General features: G+C 48.4%; 1 protein-coding gene across 1 annotated transcript; it reads left to right on the forward strand.

Moving 5' to 3' along the window:
* Nucleotides 1–612: 612 nt before the first annotated feature.
* HAO1 (hydroxyacid oxidase (glycolate oxidase) 1) lies at nucleotides 613–17,245 on the forward strand. Its single transcript, XM_010154739.1, has 3 exons — nucleotides 613–749; nucleotides 9,025–9,176; nucleotides 16,986–17,245. Exons 1-3 carry the CDS (start codon nucleotides 613–615, stop codon nucleotides 17,243–17,245), a joined length of 549 nt encoding a protein of 182 aa, XP_010153041.1.
* Nucleotides 17,246–18,471: the final 1,226 nt, after the last annotated feature.

An 18,471-nucleotide genomic window follows, 5' to 3' on the forward strand; every position in this document is an offset into this window, starting at 1 on the left:
TTTGTAACATTTTTCGGAATAACTTGTGCTCTCTGGGTTGTGGAGGCGGAATTCTCTTAAAAACCAGGAGCTGTTTGCCTGAGGACGTATTAGATGCTCGAGCTGCCTGGCAGCTGGGTCCCTGCAGGTTGACTCAGTATCTGGGGTTTTAATGGGAATAACTGGAAACCCACTTGTGTTATGTATTGTCCTAATGCCAGTCTGGGCTGGGACCTGCTTTTGTACATTATCTAAATCAGGATTTTGGTTTTTGAGCATAAACAGTATCTTATTTCAGTCTCCTGCATATTTTGGATGATAAAGGCACACGGGAGAGACAGCACATTCCTCTTAGTCAAGGTTTAAGTCATGCTTGCAGCACCTATTTCTCTCTTGCTGATTCATCTTCCTTTTGCCTTATTTTATTCCATTAGGTTCTAGGTTGGCCTTGCTCACACGGAATAAAACACGGTGCTGAAGTCCAATAGGACACAAGAAGCTGGTGCATCGGTTTTGGTCTGTAGGTAAGTCAAATCCTGATGGAGGTCCTGTATTAATGATTTACAGACAAAAGCACAGAGCTTAAAAGAGAGGGGGAAGTAGGAATAATCGAACCGTCTGCGGTCTGCAAACATGTCTGGAAAACCAGTTTGCATCGCTGACTTTGAAGAGTATGCTAAAAGATTCCTCCCCAAATCAGTGTATGATTATTACCGTTCCGGAGCAGATGACCAGGAAACGCTAGCGGATAATGTAGCGGCATTTTCAAGGTAGGAGGACGATTTAAGGCTAGGCTGGGAGGTAGGGGGGGAGTGTAAATTCTGCTTTGTTAGTAGATGTGTACAATATTAGATTTTTCTGTGTGAACAAAACTATTTTTTTCTGAAATTTTTGGGTTTTATCAAAACAACTGTCAAATAGTTATTTCTCAGAACAACTGTCTCCCCCCTTTCACTCTTCCATCTAGAATCATAGAATCATAGAATGGTTTGGGTTGGAAGGGACCTTAAAGACCATCTAGTTCCAACCCCCCTGCCATGGGCAGGGACACCTTCCACTAGACCAGGTCGCTCAAAGCCTCATCCAGCCTGGCCTTGGACACTTCCAGGGATGGGGCATCCACAGCTTCTCTGGGCAACCTGTGCCAGTGCCTCCCCACCCTCTCTGTGAAGAATTTCTTCCTGACATCTAATCTAACATTTTCTGTCAAAAAGCAGTCCCTACAATCCATCAGCACCTTTTTAGCTTTACCTGCATTTTATTTCTTTTGATCAGAAATTCTCTAGAGAGTCCTTCGCCTCCAATATTTAATCAGCTGATAAATTTAATTTCTACATTTTGGGCTATAATGCAGGTCGGGGATCCTTCTGCTGAGGTTGTACCTTTTAGGTCCTGAGTCGGTCTTGCCTTTCCCTTGTTCTTCCTAGGCTGGGTTACACAGCCTTCCCCAGTAAGTGCTTGTGCAACATTTGCTAGCTCAGAGCTGCATAGCCTGGTGAAAATGAGTTGTTAGGCTATCTGGTCTCTGGAGCGAGCCGTGACAAACAGGGCTCAGTACTGGGTGGCCAAACCAAGCTCAGGGGGCCTCCAGCAGAAGGTCAGAACTTCACCAGGAAGTACTGTAAATGATGGGAAGCATTATAAACCAGTCTGGGATTGGACTGGCCCCCTAAACTGTTGTCAGAACCTGAACTCACCCTTTGACTCAGAAGTCCAAGGACAACACAACCTAAGTCAGCGTTTGCTGTCAGAGTCGGTGGCCGAGTGTCAAAACTCGTGTCGAGTCAGTTGGTTCCCCATCCCCTGAGTCTCTGCTCCGGTCTGCCCTGAGCATCAGCCCAACGCTGCAGAGGAGGGCAGGCAGCTGGAGGCTGATGGGCTCAGCCGGGCTGAGCCCAGCCAAACGGCCTCAACGGCTGCCCGCTGCGCTGCCCTTCGGGTGCTGTGTTGGTGCAGGCGTTTAACCCCCCTGCACTTGTCTCTGCTAATCTCTAAAGGCTTTGTCTGAAATCCCTCGGAGTCTGATGAACCAAACCAAGATTTTTGTAATTTGCCTTTCATCTTCCTCCCTCCCTGCTTTGCTTTTTTCCAGTTGCCTTTCCATGGGCTATGAGCAGTTCAGCTGGAAATCCCACACAATATTCTCAAGACTCCAGGAAACTCAGTAGTAATTAATTTCACAGAAACTCAGTGGCCAGATCTCAGAAATCAGCTCAGAACCCTCATTTTAGGGACATGTATAGAAAAGGATTGTAATGAGAGGAGAAGGAAACAAACCTCTGCTGTGCCCACATATCCTAGACCTCTTCATCTGCGTGGCGTCCCCCAGCACAGGTTGGAACTCCCCTTGCGCTTGGTGCTGTACAAACACGAGCCAAAGGGCTGCTCCCAGTCCAAGGAGTAAATAGGAGCAGGAGGGGATGCTCGCCTACTTTTTTAAATGCTTTTTACTACTAACCGCTACAGCTAATCATGCTTAAACACAAGCTGGATCTAATCTGCCCAGAGAGAGGCTAACACAAAGCTGGGTATGTCCATGTGCTGTCTTGGTACTAGCAGAGGCAGATGTCGGGGGTGAGATAAGAGCAGCTCCGCGCTGCGGCTGTTCCCCACCGCACAGGCAGATTCCTCTGACAAGACAACCTCCTTGCGTCGGGCTGGCCACTTGTGGGGTTTGGGCTCACCTCCTCTTTCCTGGCCTCTTCCGTGGTATTTCCAATAAGAGTCTCCAGGTTTAAACATTCAAAACTTGCAGGCAGCCTGGAATTGAAGTAGGAATTAGTTAACAGTGCTTTGAAAGCCTGAGACATTTAAAAAAAGTAAATTATTCAATTTGCCAGGTCCTGGTGTGGCTAAAAGGCTGGTGATGCTGGGTTCCAGCTCCTCAGCAGTGAGGGTATGAAGGGGATGGAAGTCTTTGCTCCCCCTCCCTTTGTATAGTGGTCTTAAAGAAAAGGAGATCTAGTTTCAGCAGTAGCTCCAGCCCGTTTAAACGCCTTCCACAACGCAGTTAATAAAATCTCAAAGAGCTGACAAGTGGGGTTTACTCTGCGAAATCATCAAACAAAACAGCACTTGGTGACAGCCAGAGAGGGAGGTCGCAGGGCAGAAATGCTGGTCAAAGCTTTGCTTGTCACCTTCCCATCGCTCTGCGTCTTTGGCCCTTTCTGGGTGTCTACCAGAGCCCAGAGAAGTGCAGTGATGTGGGGGAGAGCGGGAGCCTGAAATACAGCTTCCCTGGTGCTACGCGCGGTCCCCTCCCTCCCGGTCACTGTGGCGCCAGCGCAGCTCGTGCTGCGAGGGTCGGCATCTCCTAGGGCTCGCCGCCTTCACCGGGACGGAGGGGAACGGAGGCAGGGCTGGAGTGTGGCTGCAGTGATGTGCCGCTTCACAGACAAATGTGCTCTTTTATCTGCCTGAAACGAGGGAGATGATAGTAGAATCGTAGAATCATAGAATCACAGCCTGGACCTTAAAGCCCATCCAGTTCCAACCCCCTGCCATGGGCAGGGACACCTTCCACTAGACCAGGTTGCTCCACGCCTCATCCAGCCTGGCCTTGAACACTTCCAGGGATGAGGCATCCACAGCTTCTCTGGGCAACCTGTTCCAGTGCCTCCCCACCCTCTCTGTGAAGAATTTCTCCCTGATATCTAATCTAAACCTCCCTGATTTCAATTTGTACCCATTTCCCCTTGTCCTGTCACTACAGGCTCTTGTAAAAAGTCCTCTCCCAGTACCCTTGTAGCCCCTTCAGATACTGGAAAGTAAAGGCGGTCAGAGTTAAAAATAGCCTTTACGCAGCACTGAGAAACAAGTTAAATCGTTCTCAATGTTCCTTGTGCTTTACCTGTCTTTTTCCCAACGGAGATGCGTCTGTGAAGCAGCGTGTGCTTGCTGCCTGCAGACGGATGGACCTTCCTCTCTGCACGGGTGACCTCGGCAGCTTGGTGGAAGCGTGTTGATCCCAGGGCTGCAGGAGCTCCATCGTGATGGTTCCCTCTTGTCTCTGCTGAGGGACACGCGTGGCGGTAGATTTTTTGAGCAGATGGGATGCCAGGGTTAACGGTTCATTAGGCTGTGTTTGCAATGGCTTCCTGGCAACACGTCTGGAAAAGGTATAAAGTCACATAAACCTAGTGTAAAGACTTCACAGTGGTTTGCTTTATAAGACCTGTTTGTCACAAGCAACCTTTAAATTATTTCTTCTTTTTTCTTCGATGCTGCTGGGAGAGGCGTGGCCTAAGCGTTAGGGATGCAGGACTGCTCCTCGCTCTGACCCTCGCACAGCCCTTCCGTGTCTCTGAGCACGTTACGGCCTTTTCTCCCTCTTCCTGAGCACAGCTTGTGGGTAAATGTAAAATGAGATGGACTTTACGCCCCTGAGCCACAGAGATGACAAAGCCAAGTAACTTTGTGAAAGAAACGAGTATATGTTCAGCTTCATTTCCCATTCATTTCCACTGTCAGAGGCTTCGTTGCAGGGTTCAGCCTGATTAAAAACGTATATGGTTTATTTAAATACTTACAGATATATGTATAAATGTTTATGTTTAAGTGGAAAGGAAGAAAGCACGAGCTTGAACCAGAAGCATGAGCTGTTAGCCCATACCTTTGTGGTGCAAGATGGTTCAGGTGAGCAAAGCTGCTGGGACAGGTTGTATTTGGAGAATAATCAGCACTGGGTTTGTCTCTGAGCTCTTTTTTTTTTTTGGCAACGGAATGGTTGCATTTATAGAAATAACATCATTATTAAGGATCTAGCAAACAAGTGGTTGTGTCCATAGATGCTGCAGTGCCTTTGGAATGGCCCATGCAGTTTTTGGAGCCGGGCAATCCATATCCCTTTGATTATAAAATGGATGTCCTGGCCTTGGACAGCACAGGACCTAAAAGTACTTTGGACCTGTAATCAGATGTCAGAGTATAAAATGTCTCCAAAAGGCCAAAGTTTCAGGTGAGGTTAACAACCCCAGGTACAGTGACTCTCCTCCAGCTTCCAGTTCTTCTGGGACGGAGGGAGGAGCTGGGGGTCACCTATCAGCACCGCTCTGTGCTTCTAAGGCCGGATAATTGTTTTTTATTCATAGTTTTCAGGTGACGTGGAGATGGCACTGGCGTGAGGCATTAAGGCCGGAGAAAGTGCTTTGGGGTGTCTGAGCGTGCGTTACTCCCCACGGCGTCTGACTGCATTCACCTTCCCTTTGCTCTGTGTCCCGAAACACCGCGTGTCCTTCCAGCTCTCCAGAGATCAGATTTCCTCCCGAGTTGTCAGGGAACCAGGGGCCCTGAATGGCAAATAGGTTTTATGACAAGGTCGGGACGTTTTTAGCTTGACGGCATTCAAGAAATCAATCTGAAATGCCCCCTCTCAGCATTTTAATGAAGGGGGATGTCTGTGTGTGTAGGAACACGTCGCTGCTAATCCGCAGTGACACCTTCTGCCACCGACTCCCCGGCGGCCTTTGGAGAAGATGTGTTTTGGCATCATGTGCGAGGAGCAGCAGTTGCTTATCAGTGACAGCATCGATGTTTATTTTTCTGCAGACATATCACAGAATCAGAAATGGTTTGGGTTGGAAGGGACCTTAAAGATCATCCAGTTTCAACCCCCCTGCCATGGGCAAGGACACCTTGGCATGAAGGCATGAAGGGTGTTAAAATGACTGGGCACGTGAATATTTTTAATATTGGTTAAAAAAGCAAGGCTGAGAATGTTGTGGGGTCAAACAAGCATGTGGAGATGGGGGGAGGGGAGGGCAGAAAAGGAAAGGAATGCTTGTAATAATAAGCTGGTTACATTTCTGCAATGTCTTTCCCCATGGATGTGCAGAGTGCTGCCGAAAGAGCCACCATGTAGGTGGCAGGACACCCTGGGGGAGAAAATCAATCGTCCTCAAGCAAAAGCAGCTGTTGGCTACCTTCCCAGCACCAGCACCTGCCCCTTAGGTTGGGAAGGGGAGAGGGAGGGGAGACTAAGGCAGCAAAGTGGGCTGGAGACGGGCTGGAGACTGCCGGAAGGATGTGTCCTTGCCCAAGCGTACCACTGGTGGTGCAGCACGACGGGGCTGTTGAGCACCGACTTGGAAGGGAGGGAAGAGCAGCTGCTTCGAGATGTGTTGTGGTTTGAAAATATCAGCGTTTTTCACAGCTGAAAATGAGTGGGGGAAAACAACAAGGGCCTCCCTCTAACTGCAAGGTGATTTACATTCTGAAATATTTGAGCGTGGAGGGGGGAGAAAAATCACACTAATCCTTGCTCCTTCCTTTTCATCCTTCTTTCAAACTAGTTTTTAGCTGAAATTGCCTGAATCGTGAGGGCTCGCTGCCTGCCCTGCTGGGGCGTCTCCCTGCTTCCAGCTGGGAGGAAAGATGCCCTCCCCTGCAACTGCGGATTGCAGCACGTGCATGTAGGCTTGGCTGGAAAAAATGTGGGTGATGCGGAGATGAATCAAATAACCCAAAACCCAGGGTTTTGACAACATATCCGGGAAATCTTTTCACTCAAAGACTCGGAGGAAGCAGATGTGCGGCAGCCTCACGAATGTGCGCTCCGGTTCCTGGGAGATACTGCTCTTGGGCTTTCCTTGCTGTCGCTGAGGGCATTCCCCTATGGCTTGTCCAGAAAATCCCGCACTTCAAGTGTCTGGCAGATTCACAGCCGAAAACATCCATGTTATATAAAGCACGATCAGGTTTTATTTAAAAGACCCCAAAAAGCTCGTGGATGGAGTCATTTGATGGTGGAGTGTGAAGGAGGCTGTTTATTGCTGCTTGAAACAGCATCATTTTTCTTGCATACATTGTTGGGAGGATTTTTCCTCTTTCCTTTCCCAGCTAAAAGCGCTACAGAAATGTTGGTGCTTCGAGACTGACCCTCACGCATGAGCTGCGAGATGGCAGTGGTTTGCACCAGGTAAAAATCTGACCCATCCAGGGCAGCAGAGAAACGAGGAGGCTGCAGAAAAGTGAGATAGTCCCCACCCTTACACTTTGGAGTTTGACCAGAAAAATGAGCAAGGTTATTAAAGGATTTCTGTTTGCTTTATATTTGCTGAGAAAAGATGTCTCGGAGCTGGGAGAAAGGCTTCAGAATGAGGCTTAGGAAGAATGGGGGAGAAAAAAGTCATGTTTTCTTTGTCCCGCCCTCAGCCCATCCTCCCCTGAAAAATAACAAACCGATACAATAGCACGAAAACAAGTTGGAGGAGACATACTTGCAGTGTGTGTCTTGGCATCAAATAACACAGCTGACTCCCACAACTACACGTCTCCTTCCAAGCATCATAACCATCTTTCTCCTCCCTGGGGTGCGCTTCCTGGAGAGCTGTCACGGCCCTGTGCTCTTAGGGTGACAGAAATTCGGGGTTCATCCTGCCGCTGTCCCAGGCTTCTTATGGAAATGTCTCTTGATCTTTCTGTAAAATGAGGAGGTTTTTTCTTTTCTGGTGTTTTTTCTAACTTAATACACAAGCTCAGGCTGACCTCTGCTTGCTGTCAGAGCGTAGTCCGAGGATAACAGCGGCTCTGGTCACTTATCTCCTTACTAGTAGTAGTAATAATACCAGCCTCAGGCTTTCTAGTGCTGAGCAGGTAGTCAGGTGTAGCGGTACTAGAGCTTAAGCTTTTAATTATTTTCTGTCACTAAAATTCAGTAGCCATCACCTGAAAGTGCGGAGTCCCTTCAGAGGGAGGGCTGCCTCACTGAGAGCAGGGTGCGTACCCTACTACCCCTTGCAGCGCCTTTGACCTCTGCGCACGCAGCCGGTGAGGTGCAGCCCCTGCTACCGCGCACCCTCCGGTGACCTGGAGTAACGGTGGCTGCGCTGCAGCCTCCCCTGGGTGGTGGGAAAAGTCCGGTTTGACAGGTACCCCCAGGAAGGCAAGACGGTTAAGAGACATTTGGATATTGTGGCATCATCTGGTTGACCCGCTAAGCAGGATTATGATCCTGTTGTGCTGCTGTTGGGGAAGGGAAGAAAAGATGAATTTCTGCGTGTGCAAGCACGTGATGTCCAGTTTGACTGCGATAAATTGCAATTTCAGGTTAAGTGTATCTTAGTTTGCTCTGTTTCGGAGGCAGCTTCCATTTGTACCCGGGCCGAAGACTCCAGCGGAGGATAAAGCCCAGCTCTGGGCTGACGCGAGGCAAGGCAAGGTTGGGAATGGTTGAGCTGATGCTGGCCCACGTCATTCAAGGACTAGATTGTAATTTGCCCTGTTGGGAGAGCAGTTGTGTGCTACTTGGTCTTTTCCTGCACCAAATTACAGTGGCCGTGTTTAGTCTTTCCCTGGAAGTCTGGAGTCCCTGCAGCACAACGGGCCATCCCTGGGGCTGCAGCTGTAGTCCTGGGGACTGTGCGATGCATGGCAGCCGGGACTGCCAGGGATGGCACCTCTCCAAGTGAAGTGGCTCAGTCTCTGTGCCAGCAGAGATGCGGTGCAGTTTTCCACACCCCCCTGAGCTGAGGAAATCCGGGCCAGCAATCCTGCCCACCCACTTGCCATTGGAAGAAGCGTGGCAGCTCGTTTCTGTGTCGTCTCACTGGAGGGACCTGTAGCACAAGGATGGGGTGGGCTAAGAATGTTGGCCAGGTTAGTTTTATCCAAAAATCCTGTGTCTTTTGGCTCCTTAGTCTATAGAAGAAATATCCAAGGAGACCTAATGACTTCTGCTCCTGCAAGACCTTCTGTCATCCAGTTCTGCCCCGGTGCTTTTGGGTAGGCTGAGACTTGCTGTGAACCTTAGTACTTCATAGCTCCAGTCTTTTCTTTCAAACTGGCAGATTCCTTGGTTGAAAGGCCTGTTTCACCCTTCATGGACTTTGGTCCCTCCTTGCCTGCTCCCTCCTGGCTCTGTGTGTTTGTGGGTCCTGCTGCAGCTCTGGGTCATGCAATGAAGTTCTGCTCCAGACCCCAGCACATCCTCCCCAGTACCTCCTGCAGCTTCTTCTGACAGCAGGAAAATCTGCTCTTGGCCTTTAGGAACTGGAAATAAGGCTGATGACGCAGGCTTTTTATTCTCTTTACTTGTCTCTGTGTCAGATGGAAGCTGTACCCCCGGGTGCTCAGGGACGTGTCGGCGATGGACCTGTCAACCTCGGTCCTGGGGCAGCAGATCAGCATGCCGGTGTGCGTTGGAGCGACCGCCATGCAGCGCATGGCTCATGCTGACGGAGAGACGGCGACAGCTAAAGGTAAACCCGAAAATTGAAACTATGCATCTTTCCGTACATTCTATAAATATAACTACACGTATTGTCACAGCAACGTTCTTCCTGTTACAGAACCGCTTCTAGAAATTCAGAAGCCTTTGCTTGTCTGGGTAAAACACTCGCTTTGAAGAGCGCTCTTAGAGCGCATCGCAGGGAGCCAGTGAGATAAGGGCCCCTCTGGGCTAGGTGCTGCACAAAGATGTTGCCAGCACACAGGCTGCCGCCTGAAAGGCTGCGAGAAGCGGGGTGTTTACCAGGATTCAGATGCGAAACCGTTTCCTACTCCATTAACCCCAGCTGCAAAATGACATGACGTCCGAGAAAGAGGTCACGCAGCGCGCCTGTGGCATACAAACAGCATCGGGCTTCGCGTGTCCGTGCGCTAGCACGGAATGAAAAAGGATACAGAGCCCAAATAGGCGATATTTAAAAAGAAAGAGTCCTGTGCACGGCTGAGCTGTTCATCTAACAGCATTTCCATGACCAATGCCACAAATGCTACTGTGAAGTGAGTGTGATTATCTGCCCCGCAGTGGGAGCTGGTGTCGTGTCATAAACGGCCGTGTCGCCGCGATGGGCTGCAGCACCACTCCGGCAGCAATCTCCGTAAAAGCGGATCTGACCGATTTTATAGTACACTTGGGGATTTTCCCCTTCCCAAGAGGTTTATTAGGAAGCCAAGGATTTTTATGCCTGTTGTATGTGCAGGCGCGTTCCACACGATGGAGCTCCAACACCTCGCGTTGCTTTGCAAAGCAGGGTCCAGTGGGACCTCCCCGTGCTGTCCTGGTCCCTTGGCAACTCCTGCGGATTATTTTGGCTGAGGTTATCCTGGGAGGAAACTCTGCAGCATTATGCTGCTAAGTGCAAACAAACTAATGCGATGTTAAGAGCGGGACTTGAAAACACACAAAATTCAGTATGTTCCTTAGCAGAAATTCCCACCGATACCGGCACAGACCTGTAACGGCACGTGGAGTCGAGCGGTGCAATAAGGCTGACTTCCAGGGCTGAGTTATGCTTGTGGTAGATAGCTTAATTTTGGAATTTCCTGACTTTTGTGCGCTTATGTTTCCAAACTTTAACATACGATTATTGCACTTCATGTTCCTGGGTTTTCAAGCTAGGGGAGTCCGGTGTACTGGCAATGGTTTGAATGTGCGGTCAAATAAACGCATCCGTGGGAGCTGGTAAACTTTTCGTCGCTTTTAAAGGAGGGTGTAATTAAACTCACGCCCTCCTTATTGCATTAGCATTTCTTGTAGAAAAAATACGGCTTCGGTTTTGTGTTCTGTGAGAGGTGGAGTAGGGCATTCAGTGCCAAGTTTTGGTTTGACCTTATAAGATGACAGGGATTAGCCGTAAAGTACACGTTTGCCTTAAAAGTTCCCTTAAACTTGGGACATACGGGATTGGGGCAGGTTTGCTACATCCAACTTCTCTTAAATTCTGTGATAGCTCTGAAATATAAGCGAGCAGATTGTTGGTTGCTTTAAATCAGCTTTTGCTTCAGCTGCACCGGTTTACGCAAGCTGGGGAAGCCTGACCCGGTCTTGTGGCGTTTGCAAAGCCTGGCTGGCTCCGTAAGCTTGACTTTTGGCCAGGTGCCAAAGGGCACACATCTCCTTTGTTAGGGTTAAACCCCAAGAGATAATCTTGGGTTCACGCCATCCTTACCTGCAGAGCAGGGTGGTGCAGGCAGTGGTAGCAGGTCCTTCCCCTACCTTTGTGTATTTTGAGAACGATGCCTGATCCTCCAAGAAATTCCCTGAAGTGACAGCACGTTGCTTTGGAGTGCTCCGCTCCTCCATGAGTCTGCCTGCAGGCTGCAGCCTGAATGTCCTCTCTAGGGACAAGGGCTTGTGGTGGTGTTCCTCGTTGGGTAAAACTCCCTGCGCTCATCACCTCTCGCCTTGGGGCTTCTCAGGGTGTTGGGAGCTGCTTCCCCTTGCTCCTGCAGCTCCCTGAGGGATGCTCTCCTGCAGCGACCGGGCTGGCAGAGAGCAGCACGTGTCTCACCCAAAACAGGGCAAAGTCTGGCACTTTGCCTTAAACACACCTTCACTGTCAATTCTCGTTAGCAAACGATGTCTTTGGGGAAGAATGCTCAATTGTAACTTTAAGAGTTGCCGGTGATGGGCAATCCACCACAACGTAAACTATTCCAAAGGTTAACTGACTCCACTCTGAGCAGTATCAACGGTGATCATGGTCAAAACTCGTACAGCTGCAAATCCAGCTGTTGCATTTTGTTGTGTTTCTGTCAGGTAGGCTTCAAAAAAGGAGAAAAAAGGTGTCCATGTAGGCTGCAGTTAGGTTGCTCTTCAGTTTTCTTTGACATGTCTAAGTAGACCTGGCGCCCTTCCTTCGAGAGAAAGTTCTCTTGTCCTTGAAACAACTTCAGGGGCGTTGGCAGTTGTTCCAGTTTTTCCAGGTCTTTCTTCAAGTATATTCCCTGGCATTTTAGTTGTAGTTCATCAGTATATGTGGCAGTTTTCCAAATAATGGATTTTCTGTTCAGGAGAAACTGAAATATTGGGAGGAAAATGGTTTTGGATTAGCTGAAATGTTTAATTTGATCCAAAACACATTGTTTTATTTCATTTTCCTACTAGCTAATGCTTTTAGCCATAGTTCTGTTTTGAAACAAGAGTGTTAGCTGAGGAGAAAACATTTCCATGTTGAAAATATCAACACATGACATTTTGACTTAGGTGAATTTTTTCTCATCCTTCCCGCTCCAATTTCAACCTCTTTAACTAAAAATATTTGCCAAACTTGATGAATAATCTTAGCCACCATTAAAGAGCAAAGTGCTCTTCTCTAAACACTTTTCAGCAGAACTCTTCTGATTCTACATGATTATTTTTTCCTGCTTGTCCATCAGGAGATTCACTATTCCTCCCAGGGATCTGCCATCCCAGCTTTGCTGTACTTGCCGACCGGCGCGATCCCCGTCTCCACTCCCCGAAAGCGCAGCAGCACTCGTGCTCCTGTCAATAGGACCCACCTTCAAGTACAGAGAAACAAAGTCCTCCTGCACCATCCAGCTGCTTAGCAAGAAATGGCAATTTTTTGAAACCTTAATTGTTTACAAACCGATATGTAGCATTATTCTGTTGATATTGCTGCTAATTACACAAAGCCCTCTTACTGAGGGAGTACCTTGCGCTTTAGCCCAGAAGCAGAATGGCAATACCTGACTTCCCTCTGACTTGCTGAAAATCAGGTGCAACAGCCTGACTCTCTTCTTGGCCATATATTTGAAAACTTCAGATGCTACTTGCTGGGATCTAGTGATTCTGGTTTACCCTCTGCTGTTGCTCTCAAACAACGTCGACTTATCCCGAAAATCAGGCGCAACAGCCTGACTCTGTTCTTGGCCATATGTTTTGAAAACTTCGGATGCTACTTGCTGGGATCTGGTGATTCTGTGTTTACCCTCTGCCGTTGCTCTCAAACAACGTCGACTTATTGCTGACGCAAGAAGGGTTTCACCATCACCTGCGGTGTGACTGCACCATTTGCTTTGCCAACTAGAGAATAGGAATATGGACTGAAAAGCTTCCCCCCTCCCCATTTTAATTGGGTTACTGGCAGCTCAGTCCTTTCCATAGAGAGGGAGCAACACCTTTGTTCTTTTGGCTCTCAACAGACTTCCACCGTGCTTTTGTTGCTTCGATGCTGCTGAGCATCTGAACTGAGGTTCCCTGTGCTCACTGGTCATGCCTGTGACTCTGAAGGATGGATTTTGTGATCTGTTGCTTTTTATGCTGGACGGCCGTGAAAACAGCAGGATTTTGTACCCACCTTTTATGTGTTGCCTATGTCATGTTCCAAAAAAATGTTAATTTTGAGGTATGGCTATTCCAGAGTCCTTCAGAGGACAAGATTCACGTGGGACAACATGGCCTGGACTGCCCAGGTCCTGACTCCCCCCAGAGATGGCACGGCCAGGGGACTTTGTGATGCAAGTGTACGCAGGCAGTCTGGCGTGACAGCCCTCCTAGACCGGCCAGATCCATCTTGGCCACGCGCATTTTTCCCTGCTGCCTCCGGCCTTCCTGCCCAGCTGACAAAATGCATTGTGTCAACAAAATGACGGGAGGCACAACTCGCACGCAGTGTTTTGTAAGGGGTAAGTGAGGCAAGGCTGGGCAGGGGATTTCTCAGCCAAGTGTGTTTCGTCAAGGGAGTCGTGTAAGTACATTAAACAAGCCTGTTTCTTAGGAGATGCAGCTCCAAGAACACAGCTACTTCTCTTGAGAAATACCGCCGTGCCGAAAGGACGTTGCGTTGATCCCAAATAAAGTCCTCTGGCCCCTAACCTGGGGACAGCAGATTCACTGGTGGATTCAGGGAAGAATGACCACAGTGGGGCAGTTTGGCTGCCGTGCTTTGAAGATGCCCCTAAAAGGGAAACGATGGGAATTTGCACAGCTAGAGAAGAACAGCAAGTGTTCCCATTCCCATACAAGGTAACCCTGACAAGATATGGAAGCTTAAACTGGGTCTCCAGTGTCATCCCCTGAAGTGTGGTGCCAGAGTTGCCCATAGGGACAAACTCCATACCCTTCCCAAACCATGTCCCATCGGAGGTGGGAAGGAGATTCTGAGCTTTTATCCCTAAAAGAGGGATAAGAAACATTCTCCTATGGACTTCCCAAGTGGGTAAAGTCCCGTGCTAAGCCTTGACTTATTGCTATGTAAAATATTGAAGTTGAATTCCCCAAGAATAAGGAAAACCCCGTTTTATCGAGGTTTGTGTTCCCTGGTGAGAAGACAGGTCCTTACAGCTACACTGGGCTAAGTACAGGCAGGGAGCAGTGGGGCTGAGAAACCTACACACGCTCCAGGCAGCCGTGGAGCGAAGGCTGTGAAGCTCCCCTTTCCCAAGCACCCCACCGTATCCCAGTTCTAGGTGCATTTGGCCTTGAAAGAAGGCGGAGTACAAATAACCCAAAGCTTTATTCTCCTGATACCGAAGACGTCCTCAGCCTCCTGCGCGTGGCCACGCTCCCTGCACGCTCACTGACCTCAGTGGGGAGCCTGCTGCCTGTACGACAGTGAGCGCATCCTTCGGGCAATGCTCGGGATTAAAAGGAGACCTGAAGGGGAAACCACCAACTGACCAAAAAGACTAAAAGCAGTCTGAAATGGCATGAGGAAAGGCTGGTTTACAAAAATCTGATGTTTAAACTCTGGCAAATGTCACACGTTGCCGCAACAGCACCCCATGGGAATATGGATCCTGTTCTCATTTGTAATAACAAATAGAGGTATTTGCAGCACCCCAAAACTGAAGTGGAAAATACGGTTTTTGGAGGAAATGAATTGCTTCCGTTTTCTTCAACTGCAGCTAGATGTGCAAGAAGTGGGAGCACAATTTTAGCAAAACCTGATTTGAGGTAGAAGAACACAGAAACGCTTCAGCACTGTGTATTGTGTTTTTTTGAAGGCCTAGAAACTGTCAAAATAAGCTTTCAAATGATCAAGATAAAGCCCACATCCACTAAAACTGAAGCTTGGAATCTCTAAAATTTTGAAAAATGTTATGTGCATGAAGTTTGAATTTTTGCATATCCAAAGTACGTGTGTTGACCTGGTGCTTTACCAGAGTTGTTAACTTCACGGGGCAGACGAGAGGAAGTTTGTGAGTGGCTTTTGTGAAAACTCCGTAACCCAGTTTGGGATATTTGAACTCTGATTGAACCAAACTGCTTAACTCTCATCTTGAATGAGATGAAAGTGTTATCTTCTCTGTTGACACATGTGCAGATAGGTTGGAAGGAAATGGTGTTATTTTGTGTTTTCAGTCTTCCATTTGCCGAATATATTTTATTGTGCAATTTCTAGTTTCCTTTTTGCTTTTGCAACAATTATTGTAACCTCAGGATTGTGGAGGTAGAGTTGAGAATAAAAGTAAGACTAGAAATAAATGGATACCTCAGGGCAGATTGAACCATAACATTTACATTTTTCCCTTATCTGATCTGGGGGTTTTGCAACTGCTGGGTTAGCAACCCTCCCTCTCGTTCACAAACTTGTGTTTGACAGAACAGCAGGCATGCGGGTCCCTTGCTTCTGAGAACCGCTTAATGGTCTTGATTTGGGAAATCACTCATTATGGGATTCACTGCAGCTGATTTTAACAGGACCTTAAGCATCCGGCATGCATGGGTTCTTCAGAAGAAACTCGCTTCTAGGTACTTAATCTGAGAGAGGGAACTCTTTCCAGTAATTTTAAGAGGACAAGTCAAATGGCTAAAAGGTAGAGTGTTCGGGTTCATTGCTACTGTATTTCCGTTGATTGAAAGCTGCCAGGTGGCCATGGGAGGGTGTAACGAATTTGTTTGAATAAGCTGTTCATAAGTTTCCACTCTAAGAGACTTGTAATCCTTATTTAATAAAATGTTGTCATAAAGACCACTTTTTAATTCCTTGATGGGCTGGAGATGACGTTTTGAAACAGAGGTCCATTTACATTAAAAATATGCATACTGCGGTAGACCAAGAAAAATAAGGCTTTACATAATATTTGAGTTTTACAGTGTGTTTTCCTTTATTTCATATTACGTGACAGATTACTCTGAAAAGAATAAGCGATAGATTCATAAAAATATAATTGCATGAGGTTAGCTGGTTTGTAGTGCAGCCTGGGTCGGAAATCACCCGCCGGGAGGCAGCCGGCACAGAAGCCTCTGGCTGCTTAACCTCCTCTGGGATAGTTTGATGACCTGGGGCTTCCCACCCCTCAGCGTGATTTCACTCCACAGCGTTTAAAGGTAGAAGAGGAAAGGCCAAAACACACTGGGCATGAGCACCCATCCTTTTGGCCTCAGCGGAGACTTTGGAGGCCACTTGGCTGCCGTACCTGCTCATCTTTGTGTTTACTTCTGGGGTACCACCTGGGATACGTTTCTCCCACTCTCAGCGAGATCAGAGCTTCTACTTTTCATTGCCAAAGTGTAAAGGATTGTGTGGGGGATCACAGAATAGACACGGGGTCCCTCTCCGTCGGGCCGCGAGAGCGGCGGCAAAGGTGTTGAAGCAAAGAACAGCGGAGCTTCCTTCTCAAGTTTTTAAGGTTGGCAGCTGCACGGTGTCCTTCTGTTTTATTATGCCTCAAAAATCCCCATGGGGATGACAACAGGCATTTACTAGAATGCTTTAAGAAACAGAAGCTTAATGCTGGTGATTGTGGGGATGGGAGAGAACAGCCCAATGGCCGTGATCAAAACGCTCGAGGGAGCACGTGTGGCAGTGGTGAGGACGGACGAGCAAGGTAGCGAATGACAGACCCAAAGCACCGACCCGCAGCCATGTGTCAGTGTTCAAAAAGTTGGAAGCCTTCGATGGGTATTTTTATAGATAATTTGAAACTGCGTGTATGTCCTTAAACCTACGTGCCAAAATTTGACGAGTGCTAGCCGAGCACTAGAGGCTTGCCAACAGGCTCCCCACGGGGTAAAGGGTTATTAATAGGGGTTAGGCTTGGTTTGATTGTCTTTTATGTCCAGTATTGGAGCAGGGATCATCCTGAGCAGCGTGCAGACAACAGTCACCAGCAAGATGCTTATGAACACGGAGAGGAAACCAGAGCGCTCTTGCAGCAGCCCACCGCTGTTAGGAACTGCTGCTGACGTAGCATTCCGCAGGGGAAATGCACTGACGCCGAGGGAAGGCTGTGTGAAGTTACGTGCACCGGCACGCTCTCGTCAGCCAAGTGCTGCTGTTTGGAGGAGCCTCTGATTTTTGGATAGTCTTGAATATAACTTTGTGTTTCTCCAGCCTGCCATGCAATGGGGACGGGGATGATGCTGAGCTCCTGGGCCACCTCTTCGATTGAAGAAGTGGCTGAAGCCGCTCCAGCTGGCCTTCGCTGGCTGCAGCTTTACGTGTACAAGGACCGCGAGGTTACCAAATCCCTCGTGAAGCGTGCGGAGAGGGCAGGCTACAAAGGGATCTTCGTGACGGTGGACACGCCCTTCCTCGGCAGGCGTGTGGACGACGTGCGCAACAAGTTCCAGCTCCCTCCCCACCTCAGGTAGGTGCCTGCTGGTGGGGTGTGGGATGGGTACGTGGCAGCGCCGTTGTCACCATGAGCTGCCACGGGGAAATTTGTCGCTGGCACAAGGTGTCACACGCCGCACGGGGCAGTAACACCAGGGAGTGGAGCACCTATCTCTCACTGTGCTTGGGCTGTGATCTGCTTTGGGTCAGAACTAAGGTTTCTTGGCTGGTTGCAGACTGAAAAAGAGGCTGTGTGCCAGGCAACGTGAGGCTGCAGACTGGTGAAGGTAGGTAGAGCGGTGGGACATTCCTCTGTGCATCTGTCAATATGTCCTTGGGCATCTTCAGAACTCAGCTGCGCACGGCTCTGTGCAACCTGCTCTGGCTTTGAACGTGGATCCAGCTGCAGCATTGGCTGTGCTCTGAACAGGGGCCTGGACAGAGTGGGCCAAAGAACCCTTTCAGCTGGTGTTACTCTGTGACACTGTGCTGGGTCCAAGGCCACGTTGCTACTGACCATGGAGCCCCTTGCCAAACAACTTCAACACTTCTTTTACTCACATACAGAAACGTATGGGTATTGGTCTTCTCCTTGAGGGTTATTTGTACCCCCTATGTGCATTTTGGGGCATTTTCTGTATCTCAGAAGAATTTGTGGCTTCATGATTGACTTCAGCACTAGTTCTAGTTCCTGTCTACTACAGGACCTATACAGCATTTAATTTTAACGGAGTGATTCAGCGGTAAGGGCACCCATTTCACTAGCTGTTTGCAAATACACGTTGGTAGGCTGTAGAGACCACCCTGATAAACATATGCTGAAGTGCTGGCACAGTGTTAGTGGCCAAGGATTGTATTTAGTGGATGGGATATCTAGGACTTGGGTTTGCAAAATGGAGCTGCTGGAAGTGTATTTAGTGGATGGGATATCCAGGACTTGGGTTTGCAAAATGGAGCTAAAAGTCTTGCGAGAATCTTGCAAGTAGATCTCGGTAGTGACCACGGTCTGCCATGGCATGTGTTAAGACTAGTGTGTTTGCTTATATTCAGAGCCTGCAGATGAACACAAGAATGGAAATAAAAGAAATAAAGGATAGCTGAACCTATTTTAAAGAAGATTAACTTGTAGTTTTGGGTGAAAACTAGTCTTGTAGTTCACCCAAACTTCACTTGTAGTTGAAGTGAACCCAAAGTTCACTTGTAGTTTTGGGTGAAAACTAGTTTTGAATGTTAGCAGTGGCCCTGAAGTGCTCTTCCAATGTCT

Source organism: Eurypyga helias, unplaced genomic scaffold (genome assembly GCF_000690775.1).
Source record: "Eurypyga helias isolate BGI_N326 unplaced genomic scaffold, ASM69077v1 scaffold4717, whole genome shotgun sequence".
Taxonomy (NCBI): Eukaryota; Metazoa; Chordata; class Aves; order Eurypygiformes; family Eurypygidae; genus Eurypyga; species Eurypyga helias.